General features: G+C 33.2%; 2 protein-coding genes across 2 annotated transcripts in view; one reads left to right on the top strand and one right to left on the bottom strand.

The window, feature by feature from the left end:
• Nucleotides 1–19,693, top strand: part of LOC133338263 (23 kDa integral membrane protein-like) — an 81,295-nt gene that overhangs the window by 34,485 nt on the left and 27,117 nt on the right. The window lies entirely within an intron of this gene.
• Nucleotides 388–1,931, bottom strand: LOC133338256 (dnaJ homolog subfamily B member 12-like). Its single transcript, XM_061546432.1, has 3 exons — nucleotides 964–1,931; nucleotides 631–794; nucleotides 388–515 (listed from the first exon to the last, which is right to left on the bottom strand). The coding sequence occupies exons 1-3, from the start codon at nucleotides 1,929–1,931 to the stop codon at nucleotides 388–390; spliced, it is 1,260 nt and encodes a 419-aa protein (XP_061402416.1).

Below are 19,693 nucleotides of genomic sequence, written 5' to 3'. Positions count from 1 at the left end.
CAACAAATTTCCATGTGGTTGTTGTATCGTTTTTTGTACAACACTTGATGTTACCTTTTATTATTATACCATGTGTTAATAGAAAAAACTATAGCAACACATGCTCAAATATCGTACGTCCAATATTTCATACCTTTCGTTCTCCACTGAATCTGATTTTCAAAATAAAACAAAATATATTTTTAAAGTAGATTAAATCGATCGATTCTAATATTTTTGACATTTATTAAGCGAATACTAGAACAACATGCATATTATGTCATCATAATCATCGTTTATGTATGAATAATTTTATTGCGTCAAAAGTGGACAGCAGTTATGAGAGAAATAAATATCTAAATAAATACACACAACAATTCATGGCATCCTCCACTACTGCCCTTCTTCTCAGTACAAAGAATAACGAGTTATGCCAATTTTGGAGAGATTATCACATGAGGGCATTTTTAAACCTTGAGCCTGGGCGAATTGTGCACGGCTGCCAAAACTGCGTGCACGTGCCATCATTGCCTCACCTGCAATACAAAACGGAGAAGAGAACATGAACATGTTGTTAGCCGTGTGTGAAGACGAGTCAAGTCTATAATGTGATAGTCCAATATAACAAAATTTGGAAAGCGTTTGACTTACGATAGCTTCGCTCGCGGAAACAATGCTGTTTCATGGTGTAGACGTAATCTTCTTCAACGGAATTTTCTAAACGTGCCAATGAACCCTGATAGTCATTCTCGAAATTCTCCTTAACGTAGTATGGTATCGACAAATGCTGTGTTTGGCGCCGCACATTGAATTTGCTACAATTGTACGAGGGAATACATTGTGAGAAATAGTAATGTGTCACATGGCAATTGATTGAATTCCAAATGTTGTCAATGTCGACGAAGACGACTGTGGGCATTTAATGCCTGTGGTCATCATTTCAACATTCAATCAATTACCAAAATAGGGCACTAAAACACTTACTTGGAATGGGATAAACTATAGACGGGATCGGTTGAGAAGAGCGACATAAACATTGACAGCATTATCATGACAAGTAGCAGTACAAAGACCAAGCTTGGTTGTTGGCCGTGTTCTTGGGGCTGGCGCTGATTGGCCGGTTGATACGGACGACGACGGTATGTACCCTGAGATGGTGGATAATTCCCAAAGAACATGTGAAATAATTCTTCGGCCGTAAAATCTTCATTAGCATGATACGAAGCTTCCGAAGAACTGTATTGTTCGTGATGCCGATGATGATGGTGGTCTCTATCGTTGTGATAGAATTGATGATACGAGGATGAAGTAGATTTGTGATAGGCTGTAGTACCCCCCGTACCACTTATGTAATTGCCACCAGCTAAATCATATTCCTTACGTTTTCTAACATCGGTTAGGACATTCATGGCATTTCCCAGGGTTTTGAAGGCTTCTGCTGCGCCTGGGGCGTGATTTTTGTCAGGATGTAGATGTAATGCCAATTTCTTGTATGACTTTTTAATTTCACTCTCTGAAGCACTGCGCGACACAGACAAGACATCATAATAGTTGTGACAACTGTTTATTTTCTTGACCAAAGTCAATTGTTCGTTTGTATAGTCGATTCGAGTAGACCCAGCCTCCGGGTGACGCGCGTTGTCCGATTCGCTTTGTTTACGCTGGCGCAGCGTAGTTGCCTTACTCTCAGTCCTGTTGTTCTTTAAAGTATTGAGTTTCAATTTCATTATTAAATCCTGCAGCTCCTCGGCCCTAGAATTAGGATAGCGGTGCTTAGCCGTATCCAGTAGATTAATGGCCTGTTCATAGTTTCCATTATTCATTTCAAGCAAAGCTGCGTCGATCATTTGCTGCAACTCTTCGCTTTCATGCATGTGCTGTCCATTTGTGTCAGTTCCCATGTCTCCATCTCCTTCGTCATTGTGATCCATAGAATTGGCAGCTTGTTTCATTGAAGAATAACACAAATATTTTGTTTACGTTCTGTTTCTAATTTCATTTTAATTTTTTGGTAAATAGTACATAAATTGAAGGAATATTTTGTTTATCGAATGTCAATGAACAAAAACGATAATGAAGTTACTTTAATAATCAAATATTCACTAGAGTGGCACAGAGCAAAACTACGAGTTATGAGCCGTACACGAAAATGAAACAAGCACGACTTTAATGATTTGGCAAATATATAAGGATAAATTTAAAGAATACAATGAGATATGTATATAGTACACAATTGCAAAATAACACTAACAGAATGTTCACTATCATATCTTTAATACACTTCGGGAATCCTTATTATTGTGTTACAAAGTTACAGTTTTTGTTTAAATTCCAAGAAAATATCGATAATCCGGAACTCGCAAATCCGGATTGCTTTTTTACAACTCATAGCATAGCATATTCTATAATTCGGATTCTTTGACTCTAAAATCCGGATCGTGAAGATACACTAAAATCATTGCATATGGTACCAAAATATATAATGTTCATATTTTTGCAATGAATAATTTTATTTTTTTTAGTAGAACGTAAAATTATATAAAATTAAAATTTGCAAATTTGAGAGATTTTGTTACGCCGCTTCAATTCCGATTGGCAAAATAACAAGAACTATACTGTACTACTTCAGCAGATTTTTAACTTTTTACTATTTTATAAGTTCAGCATAGCAATTTCAAACAATTGAAAATTGAACTTCTTCAATTTCAATTACACGAGAAACAATTTTTGGTAAAATAATGTTGATTTAGCTGCCTTGTATATAGCTGCACTTTGTATTTAGCTGCCCAAAATACGCTTTATGGTACTTTTTCTCATATTCCCTCTCACATATTTTGTGTTAGCGAACAATTTATAACTGTACATTTAAGATAACAGCCCCTTTGCACTTTTTTACTCACCGCACAGAAAAAATGTAAGTGTTACTTGTGCATGTAAGCCGAAACTACTGTATATTGTACTTATAACATCGTATCATATACATATTCCCAAATCTGAGCTTTTCTAGGTTAGTTTTTCGGTGTATAAATTTAAGAATCGGAAAGTGTGATGTTTTATTTCAAAAATTTCATTTCTACAAATTTTAGTTGAACAAGAACATATGGGAAATTACAAAATTCCTTTAAAGTTCCATAAAAAAATTTAAAAAAAATGTTTGCGATAAGGAAAATATTCTGATTCAAAATTTGTTTGCTTTCACAAATTCGGATGCTGCGCACAAAAGTTATAGCGGTTTTAAATCTTGTATTTCAAACATAAATTATTTTCTATTTATTGTAATTCGCGAATTTCTTCACAAATGGTTTAACACATTTTTTTAACACATACTAGTCAAATCACATTGAAATACGGTTTAATGGTCGCGAAAAAACAAAAAAAAAAACTTGAAAATATCTGAAAATAAAATAAATTAATTTTTGAATTGCCACAACATGTTTTCTTTCAATTTTTGATTTTTTAGTATTGTTAAGGGAATACGGTTTTGCCTTAATCTTCTAAAATATATGACGCTTTCTTCTGTAAATTCTTTTAAATGATTGTTAAATATCGGTAAATCCTCTGTTAAGAGTTTTGACTTTAAAAATGACCAAATATATTCCAGTACAGCATACAGTTCGCGTATTAGTTGAAATCAGTTGATGCGCGTGCGGTTTTCGTATAAACCGAATAAATTTCTTCCAATAATTATGCATTTTTCGAGGTTTCATTAAGCGGCCAAAGTGTGCAGCTCGATGCACTTTACTATGCAAAAACATTAAAAATGACTGAAAATGGCGCAACGTGCATACGATTTTTATGCGCATCCGATTTCAGTAACCTCCTATGAAAATACACAAAAGGACGCCTATTTTAAACGGATCGGTTAAGAACCGCGGATGTGCCCCCACAATCGATTTTGGATGAAATACGCATATTATTCGCGTTTCGATATATTTTTGACCTATTTTCACACAGATTCGCGAATATGATAACACAAGAATGAATGTATGTGAAATCAATTCGAAGAAAAACGCGATTATATACGCGAATTTGTCAAAATATTTTTTTGCAGATTTTCCCACATTCAAAATGGATGGGCTCATTAGATCCGGTACGTAAAAAACTAAAATCACGCGGGGTTCCACGGAATTTGAATGGCCTTTTTTAATTTTAGACTCAAAAAATTTGTTTCTTATAAAAATTTACGCACTAAATGTTCGTCTTTTGAACCCAATCGCAAAGTAGCTACGGTGAGCACATTCATGAGACATACACTAAACGAAGCAAAATCACGAGTTCGACAATCCAATAATTAGTTTAGGCCATTATCTGGATGCGCGTTCTAATTATAAGAAAAATTCAAAAAACAATGAAAATCCGGCTTCAAAATGTCAGCATCCATTTTGGGTGGATGCAGTGATTATATCGAAAAATCATACATTAGAACCATATTGTCCATGGGGTATTCTGCAACTTTGTCACTGATCACATGTGCGTGCGTTGTGTAGTGTAGCCACAAATCAGGAAGTAACACAAAAAAACTCGTTGGCTTCAACACATGTTCGCCCATTCTTTTACATTACCATCACAGCTTCCTCGCCAATATTTTAAAATTTTGACAAGAACACTTTATTTTATAGAAATGAATTTAAATTATATGCAATATGATCATATTTCGCGAGTTATAACCTTGCAAACCTCAGTTTCAAGGAATTTAAAAGATTTCTGTAATTTCCCATATATAAGTCGAGCTCTTTAAATGAGCATATTGTATAAAATGCATGGTAGAAGATATTTTCATCAGTTAAATTGTCTGTTTCTTATGGAACATTGTTGCGTATCTGTTCTAGGCATGCTAAAGGTTCAAGTGGATGAATACCTAGGAAGTTGTGAATATATTATTTGCACAGTTTATCTGGATCTCTAAGTTAAAATAACAAAGTGTGCAGAAACATTAACCGAAATTTTGTTTACTTTGTTTATTTTTATTATCTTATTTGGCCAAAATTTCCAAACGGGTATACAAATCGACAACCAAGTTAAATAATAAATGCAATTGTGAACATCTGTTACAGGTTTTGCAAAAGCACACACTTTTCCCACATAAAATTCGAAATGGGGATAGATAACCAAGCTACGTACATCATGTGTTACTAAGTGACATTTTTTCAGACATTACATGTTCAGTTACGTTTTATGAGTGTGTGTGTGTGTGTGTGTGAGGGAGAGAGTCGACGTGCTTTTATTACACCATTTTCCCTGATACTTAAATATTCAAGTTCCCGGCAGGCAGTGTCAATCCACCACCAGCCGCCGGTACCACCTCCACCCACTACTAGGCAAGCAAAAAATCATCACCGTCTTTAAACTTCACACTACCGTTGTTTATGTTTATGTGTAAATAAAGTAGCAAACGCAAAATAGGCAAAACATAGAAAGGGAAAAATTGGATAGCATTTGACAACAGACGGAAAGAATTCCACCGATAGCAAAGTTATCGCTGTGTGTGGAGACAGGCAGTTAAGCTGGATGGCTGACAAACCAACCCACTTGGTTTGTATGTTGGCATAATCATGCTCAACAGTAGCAGTACCAGAAAAATTCTGTTGGTAGTATTAGTATGTTCATATCTCTGTTATTTTATTGTTATTTGGCATTCATTGTTTCCATTTCCATCACAAAGAGAACGAAAGCGATGATGTCGACGACGATAGTCATTCGTCGTAATATATCCGTAAAAAAATCGTTGTACAAAGCGTGCATTAGGATGTTCAAGTTTATAATATATCGCAAGTATTATTTACTGATTTCTAAAATAATTCACATTCGAGAGGGGTGTTTGTAGAAAATGTATCCGTATTTTTAAAATACGATCTAGCAGAATTTTATTCAATTATCTAATTAGCTGTTGCTACAAGGTTACTGCTTTTGTTTACATTAAAAGTTGCCGTTTTTACTTGCTCCATTAAATGTGATAATTTATTTCGACTATGGAAAATGCTTAGAAGCAATGAAGCAGATGCCATGAAGAAAATCAAAATAGTTTTGATTTTGAAAATGAAACCCTTTCAATCTGGTGAATTTTATTCATTTTCAAAGTTGGCAGTAAATAATTTTGAGTATACAAATAATAAAATTGTGACGAAATAAAAAAGAACTGAATTTGAATTCAAAATGTGATTTTTTTGGATAAAAATCGATTTTTTGGAATAGTGATTGAAGAGTTTGCCATACACTAGTCAATCTCACATATACAAAAAGGCAGGGACCGTAACGGTTATAACTTATATCAAATCAGGTAAAAAATAACTGTTATTATGTGACCTAAATAAAAAAAATCCACTTTAATTATTTATTTTTTAACGGAAAAAATAAACGTTGATTTTTAACTGTTAAAAATTATTTTTATTTTTTCCGTCAAAAATAAAAGTCTTTTTGGGATTTTTATTTTTTCCGTCAAAAATAAGAGTCTTTTTGGGACTTTTATTTTTTCCGTCAAAAATAACAGTTTTTTTGGGACTTTTATTTTTTCCGTCAAAAATAAAAGTCTTTTTGGGACTTTTATTTTTTCCGTCAAAAATAAAAGTCTTTTTGTGATTTTTATTTTTTCCGTCAGGAAATAAAAGTCTTTTTACGTAAATAAACATATAGAGTTTGGTACCAGTTATATAACCTTTGACCTAATAGTCAGGGGAATGATTCTTTAATTTATATTCATGATTTGGTACACTAGACTATTTTTTAAAAATTTATAACAAATATTTTTTACCTTTGATCTTGATTACTTATGTGTACACTTATTGTAATAAGGACAGAGATTTATAAATTGTAATTTTATAACTGATTACAAGTTGTATAAACTTCTTTACATAAAAAAAGTTTTATTTCCTGACGAAAAAAATAAAAATCCCAAAAAGACTTTTATTTTCTGACGGGAAAAATAAAAGTCCCAAAAAGACTTTTATTTTTGACGGAAAAAATAAAAGTCCCAAAAAAACTGTTATTTTTGACGGAAAAAATAAAAGTCCCAAAAAGACTTTTATTTTTGACGGAAAAAATAAAAATCCCAAAAAGACTTTTATTTTTGACGGAAAAAATAAAAATCATTTTTAACAGTTAAAAATCAACGTTTATTTTTTCCGTTAAAAAATAATCCTTAACATGGGAACTGAGAGTGTTTTCTCAAGATCACTCAATATCCTTAATGGGCTCCTCAACACGAATCTATTGGTATATGACACTATTGGTGTCCCATGTCTCTAACATGAAGATTTTTTTGTTCGCATTTTAAAAATAACTGTTATTTTCGGTCCCTGCAAAAAGGGGTTCATCGGCATGACGGCATGATGTATAGTGTATGGGGCCTTAGAGCTTATATTTAATATGCAGCTAGTCGATAAAGAGAAATAAAAAAATCAAAATTTTGGTAAAGTTATGATCTTTTCAATAAAGAGACGAGGGTAAATTTGTGTACAGCACTAATTTGTGTATACAGTCCAAATTATTCAAGTCGCTTCGTATTCAAACTGTACGAGTCCTGCCATCAGAATAATTTCCTTGTAAAAATGAATATAGAGAATAATTTAAAATGTTTTTCTTTCGATTTTGCATTTGGTTTTCTTGATATTTGGCTTTAATTTTTCCAAAAGAATGTACTGTATCTCCCGAATTCAAAGATGTAGCAATGTCAAATTTTGTGCATATCCTATTTAGGACAGTTGCATTAAATCTGTGAACATGAATTTGTGTTAAGATAGCGGAAAAAATTCGGGGCTGAAAGTGTTAAACATCTAACCATCCATAGTTTTGACACACATCTTCTAAAAAATGATTCTGGTGTTCAATAATTTTTCATCAACTGACACAAAACTCTCTTTACTGATGTTTAGCATTAGAATAGAGTGTTTAATAAATATATTTGTAATAATTTATTTACTGCACACTGTCTAAAGACAGACTCACCGGCTTCCTGTTTAAGATACGCCACTAGTTTAATCTAATTGTAAAGCATTCCATACTCAAATGTATTTTATCAAACAAATTAGAAATTGAACCATTTAGATAAATCTAAAACGAAATTCAGTTAAGAGATTGTCGCGATTATAAGCGTATATCAGTACAACATAACATTGTCAATTCAATATCTGATTAGGTAATACCGATGGGACCACACCTCTCCTCATTATCGAGGAACAAGGTTTATCTGGCCGTATGGATGCCATCACTCTGCCAGTAGAACTATACACCACCCAACTATAGCAACAGAAAACACCAGCTGCCAAAATAAATCCAATTGATTTTCGGCTTTGCTAAATTCCTATTCAATTCCTATTTGTATATGGACTAGAATCAAACAACATATCATTGAACCTGTTCAGCTGTCCAACGAAAGCAAACATAATTTTAAAGTCGCATCTTACTAATTTAAATATGACTTCTGTCTACATCATCATCGCACTATAAGATATTAACCTGCTTACATTCCATCTGTTCACTTTTGTATGAATGTCCCTTTCAAAGATTTTGTCACCAACTGAGGCCTGTGTCAAACATTACTTTAGATTTTCTTATTTCCATTTTGTTTATCACAACAGTAATGCGAAGTTTGAAGGTTGCCTATATGTGATATAACATCTATTTTGATATTTTGTATCACAGACGGAAATCAAAATAAGGAAAGTAGTAAAGTCGGACGGGGCCGACTATATGATACCCTTTACCACTATGAGTATATTAAACAGGACTGTTATCATGAAATTGTATGAAATAAAATATGTGATATTTATCTACATGTGAAACGACCTAGATCTATCCATAAACATGTCATTCGTTTGTTACAATTTAACAAAAGTATGTAAATCGACTTCAAACAAATATCTAAAGGTCATCCGTTGATCTAGGTCTGTACTTCTAGAAAACCCAACTACGTTATTCTATACTCAATTTTGTACGTTGTGCAAAATTTGATGTCAATCTAACAAATATGAGGAGTTTGATGCACAATTTACTTATATATGGATGCTATATCCAAATATGAACCGATTTCTACGAAACTTGTCACTGGTTAGGCTATACTGATTTCAGTACGTTTTGTTCTTATCAGCCATATATTGGTTCATTGGTGCGTCAATTACTTAAAATCAATCTTTAATATAATGGAGCTACATCTAAATCTCAACCGATTTTCACTAAACTTGGCACACATTATTCTGGACTAAGTTCAAAACGCTATGCAACGTAAGAACTTGGTACATTATTTAGATTAAATAGGACGAAAATATATATATATATATCAAAATCTGAATCGATTTTCACGAAACTCAGCACACATCATTCCAGCATCAATTCAGTATGTTATGCCAAATTTCGTGAAAATCAAAAGATATATAGGGACTTTGGTGCACCATTTACATGAAATCGGAAGAAACTATATATGGGAGCTATATCTAAATCAATACCGATTTTCTCGAAACATGGCAGACATAATTCTAGGCTCAATTCAGTACGTTATGTCAAATTTCGTGCATATCGAAAGATATATAGGGACTTTGGTGCACCATTTACATGAAATCGGACGAAACTATATATGGGAGCTATATCTAAATCTGGACCGATTTTCACGAAATTTGGTAGACATCATTCTAGGCCCAATTCAGTACGTTATGTCAAATTTCGTGCATATCGAAAGATATATAGGGACTTTGGTGCACCATTTACATGAAATCGGACGAAACTATATATGGGAGCTATATCTAAATCTGGACCGATTTTCACGAAATTTGGCAGACATCACTCTAGGCCCAATTAAGTACGTTATACCAAATTTCGTGCATATCGAAAGATGTATAGAGACTTTGGTGCACCATTTACATGAAATCGGACGAAACTATATATGGGAGCTATATTTAAATCTGGACCGATTTTCTCGAAACTTGGCAGACATCATTCTAGGCTCAATTCAGTACGTTATGTCAAATTTCGTGCATATCGAAAGATATATAGGGACTTTGGTGCACCATTTACGTGAAATCGGACGAAACTATATATGGGAGCTATATCTAAATCTTGACCGATTTTCACGAAATTTGGCAGACATCACTCTAGGCCCAATTCAGTACGTTATGTCAAATTTCGTGCATATCGAAAGATATATAGGGACTTTGGTGCACCATTTACATGAAATCGGACGAAACTATATATGGGAGCTATATCTAAATCTGGACCGATTTTCACGAAATTTGGCAGACATCACTCTAGGCCCAATTAAGTACGTTATACCAAATTTCGTGCATATCGAAAGATGTATAGAGACTTTGGTGCACCATTTACATGAAATCGGACGAAACTATATATGGGAGCTATATCTAAATCTTGACCGATTTCCACGAAATTTGGCAGACATCACTCTAGGCCCAATTCCGTACGTTATACCAAATTTCGTCCAAGTCGAAAGATATATAGGGACTTTGGTACACCATTTACATTAAATCGGACGAAAATAAATATGGGAGCTATATCTAAATCTGAACCGATTTTTCCCAATTTTAATAGGGTTCGTCCCTGGGCCAAACAAATGAGCTGTGCCAAATTTCATCCAATTCGGATCATAAATGCGACCTGTACTTTGCTCACAAAATATACATGGACAGACAGACGGACGGACGGACATGCTTAAATTGACTTAAAAAGTGATTCTATGCATATTCTCAAAAGGAACCATGGGTCTATCTCGTTTCCTTTTGCCTGTTACAAACATATGCACAAAGACATAATACCCTGTACCACAGTGTGGTGAAGGGTATAAACAGCAACTCGGCTTGTGTGGTGAAGGGTATAAACAGCAACTCGGCTTGTGACGCTGCGCTTGACTATTACCACCCTCAAATCATATTGTCTGTGTGTGTGTTTATTTATTTTTTTTTTTTTTGCTTTACATTAATTGGTCCTTTGTGTGCGATTCTATTGTCCTGTGAACGACGAAAAAAAAAAATATAAAATACCGTGAAATGATGCTTTGTAGCATAAGGCCAAAGTCAAATAGCATGTTGTTTTTTCTTAACGATGTTTGGCAATTCAAGAAGACATTAACAAACAAACACAACTAATATTTACCCCAAGTTTATTGGAATGGTTGAACATCCCCTTGTTGTTGTTTTTGGTTTTATAACAGTTTTTCTTTCCACTTTTAGATTTTCCAGGATAACGTAAAAATATTTGTGTTGAATTTAATTTCACGCAGATTAGTGGAATTTAAAATTTATCCACGGTCAATTAATGACCCTTGACTTATATTTCCTAAAATATATTGCCTTAAAGTAACGGTAAGTGGTTGTTTTCTAAAATAAGCTGCTATTGCTATTTACTACGAGGACACCAAAACGGACTTTCGTTCATTATACGAAAATAGATTTCATAGATTATTTTATTCTGATTATTGCAATCGGTACAAATAACCGAATACTACCCTTTGTCAACATCATCTATTATTGTGCAGGTATTTGAACCGAATGGCCTCCTTTCAGCATTCATATAAGATTTTTTATATGTGGATATACACTGCGTATCATAACTATAGACGCACCTTTAATTCAATTGGTATGTTAGTTGACAAATAAAATGGACCCATTAAGTTATTGTTCACAATAAAACGATCAAAAACATATATTATTAAACAAAAATAATTAACTTATTCTTTATGCTTTCGCCGAATTCTGTACTTTCAAAATTGCTAGTGTTGCATAACTATAGACGCACTTTTAAAAAATTAGAAAAAATATTTTTTAAAACTTAAAATAAAATAACTTTTATAATTAAGGGGTAGGGCCTCCCTTATTTTGAATAAGTTCAAAAATTTTATCCATCACACTGTTGATCAAAATTATTCGCAAGTCTTCATCGATTGACCGCCATTCATGGATAATCACTTCTTGGAGGTAAAATACAGTTTGGTATTGGAGGTTTTCTGCATAGACACGATGAGTCAAGATTCCACACATGTTCTCGATCGGATTCTGGTCGGAAATTTTAATATTTTTCGATTTTAACCATACTTGAGTATGGCGACTTTTATGAACTGGTGCGTTGTCCTGCTAAAAAACGAGTCCTTGATTGTTCCTGCTCCCAAAATGGCAATAATTTGTCTTCCAAGACTTGAACGTACTCTACTGAATTCATCCCACAACATGGAAATGTCAAATAAAGCATTCCGTGGCTATAAAAGTCATTAAGGAACCACCACCGAAATATCGTATTAAGAAATAACGATATTTCGGTAACCGCCACCTTGGGAGCATTTTATAGCCACGGAATGCTTTATTTGACATGTCCATGCTGTCGGATGAATTCAATGGAGTACGTTCAAGTCTTGAAAGACAAATTATTGCCATATTGGGAAAGCAGCAACAATCAAGGACTCTTTTTTTTAGCAGGACAACGCACCAGTTCATAAAAGTCGCCATACTCAAGTATGGTTAAAATCGAAAAATATTAAAATTTCCGACCAGAATCCGATCGAGAACATGTGTGGAATCTTGACTCAACGTGTCTATGCAGAAAACCTCCAATACCAAACTGTATTTTACCTCCAAGAAGTGATTATCCATGAATGGCGGTCAATCGATGAAGACTTGCGAATAATTTTGATCAACAGTGTGATGGATAAAATTTTTGAACTTATTATTTAAGTTTTAAAAAATATTTTTTTCTAATTTTTTAAAAGTGCGTCTATAGTTATGCAACACTAGCAATTTTGAAAGTGCAGAATTCGGCGAAAGCATAAAGAATAAATTAATTATTTTTGTTTAATAATATATGTTTTTGATCGTTTTATTGTGAACAATAACTTAATGGGTCCATTTTATTTGTCAACTAACATACCAATTGAATTAAAGGTGCGTCTATAGTTATGATACGCAGTGTATATTATAAAAGCGCCACTTTATATACCTCTATTGCTTTAAATTTTAATTTGGGAATTGGCTTGCGAATTTCCAAAAAAAAAAATCAAATGTCCCCTATTGTACATGTACAGACATGTACTCTTTCTAACACCCTTGGAATTTCCGGATTCCGATGTTCCAGTGAGGAGTTATCATGCCCGCCATCAAAAATAAGGACTTTTCTTTAATCCCATAAAACAACAAAACAATAACAAACATTTTTTGTAAATTATTGTTCTTCTCTTTCAAATCTACAATTATATATGTGTTAAGTTACAAACCTTAACATGCATTGGTATTCTTTTCGCAGACCAATGAAAATCTTGAAAATTTAAAAATTAATATTGTTACCATATGTAGCCTTAGTGGCCTTGATTACATTTTTTCCATACCGATATGCCCCTAATGTTTCATGGATTCTTATGTATTTAATTTTAATTTTTTTCTATGGGGTATGACAACACCGAAAGATTTGGTGTATGACGGCCATATGGATACATATTCGAGTGCAAAAATCGACTTTCAGTTTTTTACATTTGACTAAAAAGACGACTTTTCGATCTATTGATTTTGTATAACCTGTTCATAATCGATTTTCGACATTTACCGACTAATACAAAATCGACTAAAATAATGTTCTGGAATGTGTAATTTTTGGGCTTTGTGATCTTGAAAAGGCAGTTTTGAAAGCGTGTACTCATGTATACGAAAAGTACTAAACTGTACTAAATTTGGTATAATTTGAATATAGAGAAACGGATGAAGCTGGAATTTGAAATTAACATTACCCTCGGAGTGTAGCGATATGTAGTTAGTTTTTGAAATTTGTACTTATTTGTACGAAAAAGTACTAAAATGTACTATATTTGGTATAATTTGGATTTAAACCGAATTTAGGACCACTGTTGTATGATTTCTATTGGATTTATATTAAGATGGTAAAATTAAAGCTCAAATCATGGAATTCGTTTTGGAAATAAGTACTACAAGAGTACGAAAGGAAATAAAAGGTACCAAACTTAGTATAGAACTAGATTTCTTTTGCGATGAGAATTGGTGTGTTGTGTTGAAATATATAGGTAGTTTTGGAAATACGTACTATAGAATAACAAAGGAACTAAATGGTTTTAGCATTTTAATTATGGTCATTTTTGGCGTTTATTTTGATTAGCTTTAGTCAAGTTTAAATATTTCTCACATCCGCTAACGAAGTAGCGGGGTTATGCTAGTTTTACAAAATCAAATTTAATGCGACGGTCTGAATTACACTACCATGTATCCTGCATCTTTTATTGTTTGGAAGGAAGCGTAAAACGATTTTTGACAATAAAATAAAAAATTCTAGCAAAAAAAAAACAAACAAAAAATTTTCTTACAAGAATTTTTAGCACATAACATATAGATGTTAGGGGCATTCTTCACGCAAACATATTGGAGGACTGTGTGTTCTAGCCATTTTCCGACACACACACACACACAAACACATTCAATATGTTTGCGGTAGCACGCAAATCTGTAAATCGACATTGTTTATATGGTATTGTTTGAAGAGAGTGCCAAAGAAAAAACTCAACTCGGGCTGTCGTTGGTGGGTGGGTAGGGGTCCGAAGCTAGACAGACACTCTCATTACAAACGAAAACATGGGGAGCACAAATAAATCCTTTATAAAAAAGGGGCAAACAAGCAATCATAATGAGTTGTAAGAACTGTGAAGTGAATAGACGAAACACAAAGCTTGAGGTCAAAGGGAAAGACCTCCTATTCACAACAATCCGTGTACAGTTCTTGGTGGGAGGACATTGCGGTGGTGATGTTGGAGTTAAATACAGCTCTTTTATTCGCAATATAAATACATATGTACATATATTATTACTGTTGATGGCTATGGCGGGGAAACTACGTAAAACATGAACCACAATTATATGTGGCCACTACAATACACTCGCAAGAGCATCCACACACACATGGAGCTGTATTGATTTTCCCAATAGCCTCAAATAAAGGCAAACACTCGGAAAGAAGACTTAAACGCTGAGAAAACAATTCAAAAACATAAATCGAAAAAGCTGTAAACTAACAAAACAAATAACAATAAACCGACGAACTGCAACCAAAAAGTGTATACTTTCAATCCAATTAAATTTTTTTTATTATTATTTTTGTTGGACCAACACACATTTGGTCAAAATCTTTCTTCAATCTCTTTCAGGACTTTAAACAGAAGATGATTTAAAATCAAATTTAATCAATTGAATATCAACAATATCACTGTGAGTGTGGGTTTTTGGTGGTGTCTATTGTTTATATTAGCTGCATAAACAAACAACATAAATATTTTCACATCTCCCAGGGTTAGAAACAGGAAGAGAGATACCCCAACCAAACCTAAACATTAAAGTTGATGTTGCGATGTGTGTTGTGTTGTGTATATGAGAATATTTTATTTTTACTATTTGTTTGCTTAAGATGAGATTGTTTCTACCGGCGGTCGGTCGCAGTCGCCGTGTTAATTAAAGGAATTGGAGAAATGTGTAAGCAAAACATTTTATGGGGAGAGGGAGTGTGAATTGGTTGGGTTGTCTGGAAGGAATTTGTGCATTGTACTTACTCGCCATGGTTTGATGTTTCCTAGTTGCTGTTTCTGGCGGACTGGTTTATCGCTTCACGTCTGTCTGTCGGACTGTCTGGTTGTTTGCCTCTGCCTCTCGAGACTTTACTGCATTTGTTTGATGTTGGATTATTTATGTTTTCTAGTTTGTGCCAAGAGAGAAATACCTCCGAACAAATAAACTAATGATAAATTTAAATGTACTTTATGTTTTCTTTTTTCTCTTATTTTTTATCCAAGTCGACGTTTTATTTTATTTTTGTTTATTTTCTTTCTTTCATCTGTATTACGGTGGACTTCTTTTTTTAACCGTAATGAATCACTCTTTTCATCCAAATTCACATCAATTCTTTCACTTGTTACAATTCTTACAATTTATTTTCAAAGCAAAGCATTTGTCACTGCTTCGAAATATTTTTCTTTTCACAAATTTCCTATGTACGAATTATGTATAATAAATATGTCAACTATGTCACGACGATTTATAGACGATTTCACTAGTCACCAAGAATATTTTTCTGAATTAAATCAATTTATTTTCAATTTTTAATGGTGTTGCAACAAGGTTTTCCTATTCATCTCACTCAGAAAATAAAAAAAGAATATTTTCAATTTCTATACATATTTTTTTTATATTTTTATCCTATACTCCAGATGTATCCTGCTTTTTCGTCGTACTGTCGCACACTGTCCACTCTTTCCAAATGTCTTCTCAGCGACTGAGAAATAAATTAAAAATCGTTCCACCAGCCACAAATGGAGGAGAAGAAAAAATGGCCGATAAAGAAGAAACTCAAAGTGGAAAGCGGAAAAGTTACGAATTGGGTGTGATGGACACGGCAGAAGAAGAGTATTGTTGAGAAGGAGGGGCATGGGAGAATAGCGGATTAGGGATTCCGCATGTCGGCCGCCTAATCTAAAAACGTTTCGAACGCTGGCAAAGCATATGTAGTGACGCATAATGCCGTGACACTCGTCATGTTTAGAATGAAGACAAGAAGGAATAAAATTTTTTTCATTCCTAACCGTTGCGGTTTGCCACACGGTCAAACATTTGCTCGTTTGTGTTTAGTGTTTATATTTACATCACGTTTAAAACATTATAACTTATCAGAAACATGGATATTGATTCATCCACAAATCATAAATTTCTTATCCCATTTCATTTGATCTCATTCCGCCACTTACAGAAGGATTGATTCGTATTTGACGATGCGGTTCATCGCGCTTATTTAAATTGTCCGGGCATGTTCTGGCATTCACTTCAACGGCAGAAGTGTATCGAACACACGCCGAGGTGTTCTGTAACACACTTTACACCCATTAGAGGTGTATTCTTTACACTTACATTTCCATAGTGAGAGTCGGGTGTATTCATGTTTTTCATATAAAAGAAAAACTTTTTTGAAATAAAAAGGGCACATGATGAAAGATTGATATGTTATTATTGCGTATAATTTGTTTAAAATCACAAAATGAAAATGAAACACCATTAAAAACAAATTTTAAATAGATACTAAGGTTTGTCTTCAATTTTCTTCAATTGAATTTCTCGCTTGACACAAACATCTGATTTGAAGTAAGGCCGAAAAATATAGGGTTACCAAATGTTCCCCTTAAATCAATAAACAAATTAATGATATTACAGAGTTTTTCATACATATATTTTGTGTTGCAAATAATAAAATATTAAAAAATAATAATAAAATTATCGTTAGAATTAACGAAATTACTACAAAATTACAGAAACAATGTTAAAAACGAATACAGTTTATATTGTATGGCAACACTACTTCTTCAAATTACCATGTCGACGTTTATTTTTGTCGCAGTTCAAAATTTCAATTCACGTGAGAAGCAGAACAGGAGGTAGCTTCTGAGGTGAAGTGTATGTGTGAAGTGAAACGAACATGCCGTGAGTTCCAGAACATACCCGGTCAATTATTTAATAAATAGTGCGCTTCATTATTTTTGAAAAGGTTTTAAACAATGTGCAGATCTACTATACAGGTTCATTGTTCGTCTGAAAGTTCACTTGATTTCATATCGAATTTCCCGAACAGGGACTTCGTTAATGAAGTCAATTAAAATTCACATATGTAAATGCACTTTTACATTATTGATCTGTTCCCGTACTGCAAGAATCTACTATTTTTTTTTTTTTTTTTGCTATTTTCTTCGATATCACAGAGGAAAAATTGTTATCGTAGTAAAAAGTTGTACATTCTTGTAGGTTCTGGAACAGACCACATATTATACCATGAGCCAAGATTTGAAGCATGGTACAATTCATGGTATAATAATAAAAGGTAACAGCAAGTGTTGTTGTACAAAAAACGATACAACAATTACATGGAAATTTGTTGTTCTACTTGTGTCAACTCATTTGACAGAAAAATGTATACAAACAAACAAATTATCAACAAATTATTTTTATTTTGAAAATGGAATATTTTCGAATCCTCTGGCATTCACTTCAACGGCAGAAGTGTATCGAACACACGCCGAGGTGTTCTGTAACACCTTTACACCCATTTGAGGTGTATTCTTTACACTTACAATTTCATAGTGAGAGTCGGGAGTATTCATGTTTTTCCATATAAAAGAAAATTGTTTTGAAATAAAAAAGGCACAGGATGATAGATTAATATGTTATTATTGCGTATAATTTGTTTAAAATCACAAAATAAACATGCAGCGCCATTAAAAACAAATTTTAAATAGATACTAAGGTTTGTGTTGCATTTTCTTCAACTGAATTTCTCGCTTGACACAAACAGCTGATTTGAAGTAAGGCCGAAGAAGATAGGGTTACCAAATGTTCTCCTTAAATCAATCGACAAATTAATGATATTTCTGAGTTTTTTTATGTTGCGAATAATAAAATATTAAAAAATAATAATAAAATTATCATTAGAATTAACGAAATTACAGAAACAATGTTAAAAACGAATACAGTTTACATTGTATGGCAACACTTTTTCTGCAAAGTACCATGTCGACGTTTATTTTTGTCGCAGTTCAAAATTTCAATTCACGTGAGAAGCAGAACAGGAGGTAGCTTCTGAGGTGAAGTGTATGTGTGAAGTGAAAAGAACACGCCGTGAGTTCCAGAACATACCCAAAAAATTGAAAAACATGAATGAAAATCTATCAAATTTATATTTCTATCGCTTCCACATCTTTCCTTTAATTGAGCCATTGCCATATATAGCATTTCCACATTAAATGAAACCTTTTACAAATTAAATGAACCCTTTTCCAAATTAAATGAAACCTTTTCCAAATTAAATGAAACCTTTTCCAAATTAAATGAAACCTTTTCCAAATTAAATGAAACCTTTTCCAATTGAAATGAAACCTTTTACAAATAGAATGAACCCTTTTCCAATTGAAATGAAACCTTTTACAAATAGAATGAAACTTTTTCCAAATTAAATGAAACCTTTATTCTTATCTAAGGAAATATAATATTTGCAGTAATTTTAAACCAATATTTGAAAATTAAATCAATGAATATTAACAAATATTATTGTATGGCTATGTAATTAACATAAATATTCTTTAATTCGGTGTGATTTCATTTAATATCTTTACTACATAAAACTAAATAAATAGTAATACAAACTGGGGTATTTCTTGACATTTAAATAAATAAATATTTAAGAACAAGAATTGAATACCCGGTCCTAAATGCGAAATACATATTTGACTTAATAAATTGTTGATGATAAGGTAACTGCTTATCTTAATGAATAGAGATGGTATTTACCGGGTAAATACCCAAGGGGTGGGTAAATACCGGGTAAATACCCATTTGCGGGTATTTATTTGGGTATTTACTATATTGACTCGGTAATACAACATCTTACACCTTATTTCCGGGTTTCTGTTATCAAATCGATTTAGAATAGATAGTTTTACGATACTTTAAAGACGTGGGTAAATACTTGGGTAAATACCCGAGTATTTACCCGAAAAATGGGTAAAAACTCATTAACTGCCGAACCACTTGACATAGGCGGCCAAAATTTTGCACACATGTTTCTAATGACAAAGCAAATATAGAAATCCAACATGGGGTCCCTGTATCTCCCGATTTAAGGTATTTTTTGCCTATTAGACACATTTTACAACCAAATTGGCTGTAATTTGGCACAGAGTGTTCTTGTTGGGTACCAAATGTCC

This window comes from Musca vetustissima, unplaced genomic scaffold (genome assembly GCF_032173495.1).
Source record: "Musca vetustissima isolate MV318-11 ecotype Yass unplaced genomic scaffold, APGP_CSIRO_Mvet_v1 utg1061, whole genome shotgun sequence".
Classification (NCBI taxonomy): Eukaryota; Metazoa; Arthropoda; class Insecta; order Diptera; family Muscidae; genus Musca; species Musca vetustissima.
This window is presented reverse-complemented; position numbering and strand designations above follow the sequence as displayed.

Bases quoted from the DNA above. Each gene is read 5' to 3' on its own strand.
- LOC133338256 (XM_061546432.1), bottom strand. From the start codon at position 1,931: ATGAAACAAGCTGCCAATTCTATGGATCACAATGACGAAGGAGATGGA. The intron at 795-963 runs GTAAGTGTTTTA...GTACAATTGTAG, and splicing joins TATAGTTTATCCCATTCCAA to CAAATTCAATGTGCGGCGCC. The intron at 516-630 runs GTAAGTCAAACG...TTTGTATTGCAG, and splicing joins TTTCCGCGAGCGAAGCTATC to GTGAGGCAATGATGGCACGT.